The 8592-nt window shown below is 39.0% G+C and overlaps 2 protein-coding genes across 2 annotated transcripts; both read right to left on the reverse strand.

The window, feature by feature from the left end:
* Positions 1-2940: 2940 nt before the first annotated feature.
* Positions 2941-4305, reverse strand: C922_05504 (hypothetical protein; the record flags this gene model as incomplete). The annotated part of the gene is made up of 3 exons (XM_008821075.1): positions 2941-3101; positions 3275-3328; positions 3486-4305. The coding sequence occupies 3 exons, from the start codon at positions 4303-4305 to the stop codon at positions 2941-2943; spliced, it is 1035 nt and encodes a 344-aa protein (XP_008819297.1).
* A 1230-nt stretch (positions 4306-5535) lies between these two features.
* C922_05505 (hypothetical protein) lies at positions 5536-5866 on the reverse strand (the record flags this gene model as incomplete). Its single annotated transcript, XM_008821076.1, has 2 exons — positions 5536-5667; positions 5729-5866. The coding sequence occupies 2 exons, from the start codon at positions 5864-5866 to the stop codon at positions 5536-5538; spliced, it is 270 nt and encodes an 89-aa protein (XP_008819298.1).
* Between the last annotated feature and the right edge of the window lie 2726 nt (positions 5867-8592).

Consider the following 8592-nt stretch of genomic DNA (forward strand, 5'->3'; position numbering starts at 1 on the left):
TTTTGTTCGGTGCAAAATGTTGCCCTCTTTGGTAATTATTCCGAATGACAGTAAAGGGGTGGAATATTCGTTGCTTTTCCATTTGTTCAATTATTCCCCTGTACACAAATCTTTGGAATGACATTACACGGGTGAAATAATTTCCCTTCTTCTTTCGGGAAAAATCCATCTCCGTCTGGTAATTATTCTGAATGACAGTAATGGGGTGGAACATTCACTTTTTTTGCATTCCATCAATTATTTCCTTGCACACACATTTTTGGAATGACATTACATGTGTCAAACTATCTTCCCTGTTTCTGTGTGCAAAATATTACTTCCACCGGTAATTATTTCGAATGACAGTAAAGGGGTTGAATATTTGTCCTTTTTCCATTTTGTCAATTATTTCGCTGTACACACATTCCTGGAATGACATTACACGTGTGAAACTACCCTTCCTTTTTTGGTCTGCAAAATATTACATCCACCGATAATTATTCTGAAGGGTTTTAAAGGAGTTGAACATGTGACTTCTTCTCCGGTTTACTATTTCTTTGGCACCCGAAGTCACGGAATTAATTTACATGAACGGAATATTTGTCTGGTCACTTTGGTTTAATTTTGTTGCTTGGGGAATAGTTGCAATAAGATTAGACTGTTTGATCAGGCGCCTTTGCCTCCTCCATTGCATTTTTCTTTGGAGCTGTCATGACCCATAAGCAATTAAATTTGCACAAAACTTTCTCCAACTTTTGCTCATCATTTTGGCACCCTGAAGTTTTCGGAATTAAATTAAACGTATTGTAAATTGCTTCGTGTTATTTGGTTAATTTTTTGTTGTCATGTCGATGCGGGTAATACAATTCATGGAGTCAAACATCATTCTGCTTTCTTCCTGGAGTAATTTCTTTCCCAAAGAAGTTTATCGAATGAATTCTTCCGCGCGGATCATTTTTCCTTTCGTTTTTCCTTCCAATTAATTGCCCGCTATGGGAGTGGTTGGAATAAAATTAAACGTAGGAAAAATTCTCACTTTCAATCCTTTTTTAACGACTTCTTGCTCCCTGATATTTTTCAACAATCTTAAGCGGAGGAAACACTGATTCTTTTTGGCCATCTTAATCCTTCCGGCTAATGTAATATATGTAATAAAATTACCCGCGTGGAGTAGTCCCCTTTTTCCTTTTCGGGTATTATTTCTGCTACTGCAATATATGTAATAAAATTACCCGCGGGGAAAACTCGCCTTTTTTTTTTTTGGGCAATTATTCCTGCTATATCAATATATGTAATAAAATTACCCGCGTCGAAAATTCGCTCTTCTTCTTGGGTGTAATTACTTCTGCTATCACAATGGATGTAATAAAATTAAAGGGGGGGAATATCCTTTCCCCGTCTTCGTAATTGATTACGCTCATCCACGTTAATGTCTGAAACAATATTAATCCGGTCAAACATTTTGGCTTTTCTCCTTCGGTTAACTATTTGTTGTGATCAGGATTCTTTGAACAATATTAAACAGAAAAATCATCTTTCGTTCTTATCTGCCCGAAATATCTTCCGTCTTTTAAATCCCCATAAAAAAATTCAGATGAGGAACCAGTCGCTCCTTAGGGCGGAGTCAATTTATTCCTTACTTAGAAAATTCTTGAATAATTCTATTCAGATGAAATATCCACTATTTTATCTTTTCCCCCATATATCCCCATTCTTGAACATCCTATCAGTAAAATTCGAATGGGAAATACCCCTGCCTATCTGATTCTTTAGTGCTAAAGAATCCGCGATTTGCGCATTCTTAGAATAACATCAGAGTCGTATAACAGCCTTTTCCTTCTCTCTAGGATAATAGTTGTTGATATTACTCATTTCACTTGTCTTGTACCTTAATGGTTGGGGGGTACATGAATTTATCATAATACTTATACACGAAGGGCCTAATGACTTATCGATTATTTCAACTTGGACACAAACAATTGTTCATGGATAATACATCATCACAACCATACTAATAATAATAGATAACAATATAGAACACATCTAATAAATGATGAAACGATTGTTCCACTTCACCCTTCATAAGGTGTTACTCCTATAACCTAGTTATAAAACAACACTGCAATGGGTGGTATTTTCTTGACTCTACTAAGGAGTAACTGACCATCTTATTGGGGGGGTCCTTACTTTTTTCCGATGCGAAAAAGCAAAACAAATCGATAAAACAACAACTCATATGAGTCTCAAATCCGATAGGTCCTGGTTATCTATGAGGCATTTTGTTGGGACGACTCCTTATAATGAAAATATATTTTAACAGACATGACATGGAAGGAGACATATGTGATATAATCACTCATGCAGAAAATTATATTAGACAAAAATTCATTCTTAAACAGGATTATATGTGTCTACTGTTTTCATTTACTATTTGAGTTGGGACACTTCAAGATTGTGATTCGACAGAGTCTTGCTGTTGGAGTAAGAAGGAATGGAGGAATAGACTAACACAATTGGAAGAAACACAAATATTAAAACAATATACATTCTAGGAGGATTTCGTCGAACACAAAGGTACTCTTAGGAGTATAAATAATCTAGGCAGGAATGGCATGGGGACTAAGGAGTTTAGTTTTATGCCGTCTCTAAGGCATAAAGATTTTGAGACTTACGTTCTTAGACGATTCTACGGATTTGACTCCATAGGAGAGGCTTCTACGATTGTTTATTGGTTAAGTTCAAACATAATGGTCTGAGTATACATAGGAGGAGTAAATTTAAACAGGTAAAATCATAGGTGAATCCTTTCCTTCTATATGATTCGCGTTTGATTCCTGGTTTTTCTTTCTTAATTCTGTATTCTAAAACTTAGTATCCTGACTTGGAATTTTTATCTTGACACACGTAAATCCTCTAAGCCCATCGTTAAAGGGCTATTTTATGAGTTAAAACTTCTAGACTTTACCTAGAGACCAACTTTATGTGGTCTCCGGTCCTCACGCTCCCACACCACTGGCCGTATAGGTAATTATTCCTCTTGACCCTGGAGTGCGGGATAATGTTGTTCTGTGGTAATTCTCCCCTGCCCTGATACTGTGGAGACTTCCTCTTTTCCTTCCTCTCTTCAGGTAAATGAGGGCGCCAATCCCAAGGAAGGGTAACAGAGTTCCAGGGATTGCTATATAAACAGTAGAGGAGCTTGCGCCTTGGGTCATTCGCTTCGACAAAGCTTCGGCATCCTTTTGGTCTTTTTCTGAAAATTGTTTTGTTTTTGCTTCAATTTGATCTTGGGTACCCTCCTGCTCTTCCTTTTCCCTTATCTTTGTTAAAATCTCCTGAAATTTTTCACCTATAAATAAGAATAGATCCATTGTTCACATTAAATTAAGCTCAGAGAGAGAGTAATCTGGTGTCTAATTATGCATTATCCTGCATGATTGCAGTGGGGGGGACTCTTTTTAGGAGACCTGAGAAGAATGATTATGCCATTATCTAACTCGGTTCACCTTGCATGGATTCCTCATCCCCCCCCATCATCTCACAGGAGGGTTGGTCTGTAAAGACGCAGTTATCCTTGTAGCTGGCTCCCTCCTTATCATCCCTACTACACTGCACCCCCGATATTAGTAGTTGCATCTTATTCAGTATTATACTCAGGTTCTGATTTAGTGGCAGGCCATTATTCATTCTTATATAATCGGGCCTTTTTGCCTCCTGACTGGTCAGAAACCATTCGCTCATTATCCTCTTAGCTACTTCCTTCCCACCCCAGGCTTCTAGACCTTTATTCATTTCTTGACAGATGCTTGTCCCTGATTCTCTTGCTGCCTGTACCTTCTTAGAGGTATAGCTACTATATATATTAATGAAGATACTCATTATATCCACACAAGTCTGGAAGCTACGATGCCTTTCTTGCCAGAGATACAAGGGAGTGTCTTTAGTAAAGGTCTGCCAATCTTCTTTGTCATAATGCCTCGGACAATTTGCTTCATTTCTTGTACCACTAGGCACTCCCAGATCGGTCATCCTGCACTTATCTTCTGTCCAACCCCCCCGCCCATCCTCTTGTCTTTGTAGATTAGAGAACCACCCTTCCAGCGCTTTACATACCATAATTGCTCTCACTCTTATTTCGTCTGACTTCATGAGGCTCCCTTCTTGTGTCTTTGGTCCCCTCTTACTTGTTATTGGGACGTTTGGGGTGTTTCCCTGGCGTTTTATTCGACAGAGGAGAAATTCTTCCGTGTTTAAGGTGCTGTCCTGACAGCTGCTGGAGTCCAATTCCCAGAGCTCCTTCAGATAATATCCTAGTCTTAACGACATTGCTTAAGGTGTGTTGGTCATTTAAGCCCCTAATTCACGAACTGAACTTCATGAGGATCCCTTCGGGCCCTAATTTCGTCCTTTGCCTTTGTCAATGATTCTTTTGCCTTCACTTTTACGGTTTACTCGTTCTTAGCCTCCTTTCCCCTTTGGCAAGCTTTAGGCTTCTTAGTCCCCCCCCCTCTTTCCCTTGGGGGATTATCCTTTTTGTCCTGAGACTTATCGCTCGTCAGATGCTTGCTAACTGTTACTTGTTGCACTTCCCTAGTAAGTTTGACCGTTTGGATGTTCCTATTCTAAGGCCCTTGTTTACTGGCTCTCGGGGCCTACGGTCTTAGGATGAAAATTCCTAGTCTTCAATTTTAGCTGAACCCTTGATATTTTGTGGGGCCCTCCTCAGGACAGGCATCTTAGACGTTTCGTCTTTTGTAATGGGGGTTTTTCTTGCTTCCTCACCTTTTGGAACAGTCCTTCCTTTTCAGTTGACCTTTTTCCTGCCCAATAGCCCCTCTACGCCTAACTCCCTCTGCCTCCCTCCAATTTGGGGTTCCCCTTGCTCATCTTAACTTCTCTCCCTGTTCTCTTTTCTACCTGCTTTGGTCTCCATGTCTAGATCCTTCTCGTGAGTTATGTTAGGGATTTCTGTTACTTCCTGGGTGACTTCCAACGGGAATAAGTGGGAAAGTCTCTGAGGTTTTTCTAACTCTTCTCCTAGCTTCCCCAATGAAGCCTCCCCCTCGGTTTAGTATTGGGTCCTCTGCCAATTGTACTTTGTTCATAATTCACAGTCAGCTTTATCCTCTAATCCTACTCCTCCATGCCCCAGGTTTGCCTGCCTAGGTGTGATCCTTTCAACCTACCTGTTTTTGTTGACCCAGAGGGTCCTGGCCTCTGGAAGATCTTTAATTTGATGCTTTTTGGTACCCCCCTATCGAGATAAAGGGCTACATGGTACCTTGGGAGTTGTGATTTCCAAGCGCCCCCTACAGAGGAGGTGGTTACTATACTCATCTAGTCAGTCGTTCTCCCCTAGGTGTTCTGAAGTCACTAGGTTATTCGCTTGGGGCTTTTCCAGATACCTATTGGTATACTGCTCTAAGACACCAGGCTCAAGATTTTCTGAGGTCCTGCCTCACCTTCGCTCACATTTGACCTGTGGTTGGCTCTGAATCGGATCCTTTGGCCTAATCTCACTTCTTCCTCTTCTCCTCCTCCAAATTTAACGATGGCTTATTCACCTTCTGCTGCAGTGATGATGGCTTTGGGGAATTTTAACGGCTCCCTTATGCTTGCCTTAGAGTAATCCTTGTTAGACAGTATTTTGGACTTTCCACCCTTTAGCAAGTCCCTTGCCTCCTTATACTGTTGAGGGGGAGAAGGACCTAAAAGAATTTTTTCCGACTTCACTCAGATCTTTATTCACTGGGCTTCTCTTTTGATGAAGTCCTATTCGACGCGGGCTCATTTCTACTCCTTCTTCCTCCTTGGCTTGGTTCTCTCGTTCGGATTCCTCGCCCGTCTTATAATATTCACTATGTCCTATCAGTAATTTTCTAAGCATTAGATCCTTGCTCCCGGGTATCTTCTATCGCTGTTCTTAGTTATGCTCTGGTGGTTCATGAGAGTAGTTGTTACTCCATCCTGCATGTTAGCCTATATATCAAAGAATATTCCCCTTAAGCCACAACATTCTGTATCCAGCTATTTAAACAGTTATTCTTCTGCCACTTGGTTGGTAAATATCTATTATGATAAAATAGGGAAACATAAAGAGTTCTCTGTTTATTCAGATGATTCCCACAACAACTCACCAATACTTTCGAAACTTTTGGTTAATTAATCACGTGGAATAACACACAATAGATTCATAAAACTATTTGACTCATTATTAAGGGAGGGGACTTTTCTGTTATCGTCTATATGCCCATATAGCATTACACTTAAAACTCATATAAAAACCATATCACTGCTAAAATGATAATGTATTTATTGACTTCTTCTCATTTTTCAGAAGAATCTCATAACTCTAGGGTGGTGTAAGACTCTTTTATAGGACATGTGTTTATGTCAATAGGGGAATGTATGCATTGTATACACTTATACTCCCTTATGCATAAAAGGGTTTATGAATCCCACTTAACATTCTACATCCTCCTGTTGTGAATAAGGAGACACCCGTTATAACATCATCTATAGTCTTAGATACAGACAAAAATGAAGTTATTGTACGACTTATTATATTCCATGGACTCAGCACAGATTCAAGATATTATCTGTCCTTATTCCTTTGTTTATATGTTAGAAAACATGAAATTCCCGATTTCATATATCTATTTCGTCAGAGGGAAAGATCGGCTGCTCACATTATTCCTTATTTGTCACCCCTACTGTGTCTCTGGGTTTTATGCTTTGGGTGTAGTGTCTAATCTTCATCCCCTGAGCATCTTTCCCTGTATCGTTTCTTCTCGGGGTGTCTGTTTTGTATGTATTAATAATTTACCTTTCCTTTTAGGCATTTCCACTTTGATCGTCATGTTGATATCCCCACTGGCTTTTGGTGTATTTATATGGTCTTTCGTATATCTCTCTCCGTTCTTTGAAGTAGATAATTTTCTCAAATATGTCAGTTTTATTCGTATATACATTCTATTATAGTCATCCGCTCCTATATGGTTGCTCTCCTCCCTTTTAGCTTAAGGATTCTTTAATATCTTATGTGTATTGTTATTCCTATTCTTGTTTTATCCTCTTCGCCTTCTTTGATGTTACTATTATTCCTACCTCTCCACGAGAAACAGCTCGTTCTATATAGTACTATTCCTTTTATAATTTCCTATTCCTCTCTAGATTATAAGAAGTTTAATCTTTCATTTCACATAATATTTCTATTTTAATAGTACCGAATCGATTTCGAGTCTTGTCAAGAGGAAAATACTACAGATTAAAGCAGGTGTGCAAATCCTCCGTAATCATTGTTTCCTAATAGTACCCGGATAATTATTGAAACTATATTACAATAATATTGAGAAGGAAGATTCACAGTTCACGCTGTATTACTGTACTTACAGTGTCACTTCGCCCATAAAAAGTTCCTCCTATATATAAGCACCCTTGGTATGTTGAAACCCCTCTTAGTGATAGTATCTCTCAGTTTCCTATACAGCATGAATTGCTTTAGGATTGGTATATGCGTATTCTTGGAATGGAATTCTTTTACAAACGAGTGCATTGGGGAAATGGTATGATTCTTACAACTGCCCTCCTCCTCAAGGAATTCGACTCTCTAAACCTCTGTATTAGCTTAAACAATTTTTCTCCTCACACAGAACTGTTCTACATAGAATATTAGCCTTGACAGAGGCTTATCCTCTAAACAGTTGCTGCAAGGCCGATTCTTAGAGTTAATACAAATATACCGCAGGCATCTCGTATTTTTTATATATGTGTAACGCTCAGTGACTGGATCCCCTCCAAGAATACGGCTACATCCACTCTATTATCTCTTACTAAATATCTCTTTTTAAATTAGCGTGCTTCTTGCTTTAAATCTTGACGACTCCATAATAGGGACTCTCGGGATTCTCCTACTGTTTATGCAGTGATACTCTAGAGAAATGTCTCCTTCTTACATACTTAATAATGGTCGCGAAGAATGTATTCCTTATATATTAGTCTTCCAAGGAAGTCTATATTCTCCGCCCCATTCTATTCTTCAGATAATAGCCCTCGTTGGCCTAATTTTTCCATATAAACGTATTCCAGTCATAGTCATAGAATACCCACGATTATTTTCCTGATATTATGGTTCCCCATTGAGATGTGTTATCTTCAGCCAATAATAGTTTCCAAATAAAAAAATTGTAAAATATGAACCTCGTGCACAATAATATTCAGGAGACATGTATACAGTACACAAAATAATACTGGAGGTATAGACGCATGGTTCATATAATAGGGCTGTATGCTAAGCGTACATTGCACAGGCCCGTAGTCGTGGGGGGAGCGATATTTTTTAAATAATACTACACATAAATCATTATTCCTCAATTAGTCACGTTCTCCAATTATTCGTATCTAAAACGCTATGTTATGATGTCTCCACATAAAAGCATTCCTGCGACACTGTACATTACAAACAACATTTCCGCTAGAATCCTTGCATTGCCCATATGCGAGTATTTCTGCCTCTATTGTATTACTCCGGCAATAATACATTCAACACATCTGTAGCGCTTGAACCTGCGCGTGATTAATGGCTTGCTGTTTTCTTTAGAATGTAGCCCTCAA

Source organism: Plasmodium inui, assembly GCF_000524495.1.
Source record: "Plasmodium inui San Antonio 1 unplaced genomic scaffold supercont1.84, whole genome shotgun sequence".
NCBI classification, from domain to species: domain Eukaryota; phylum Apicomplexa; class Aconoidasida; order Haemosporida; family Plasmodiidae; genus Plasmodium; species Plasmodium inui.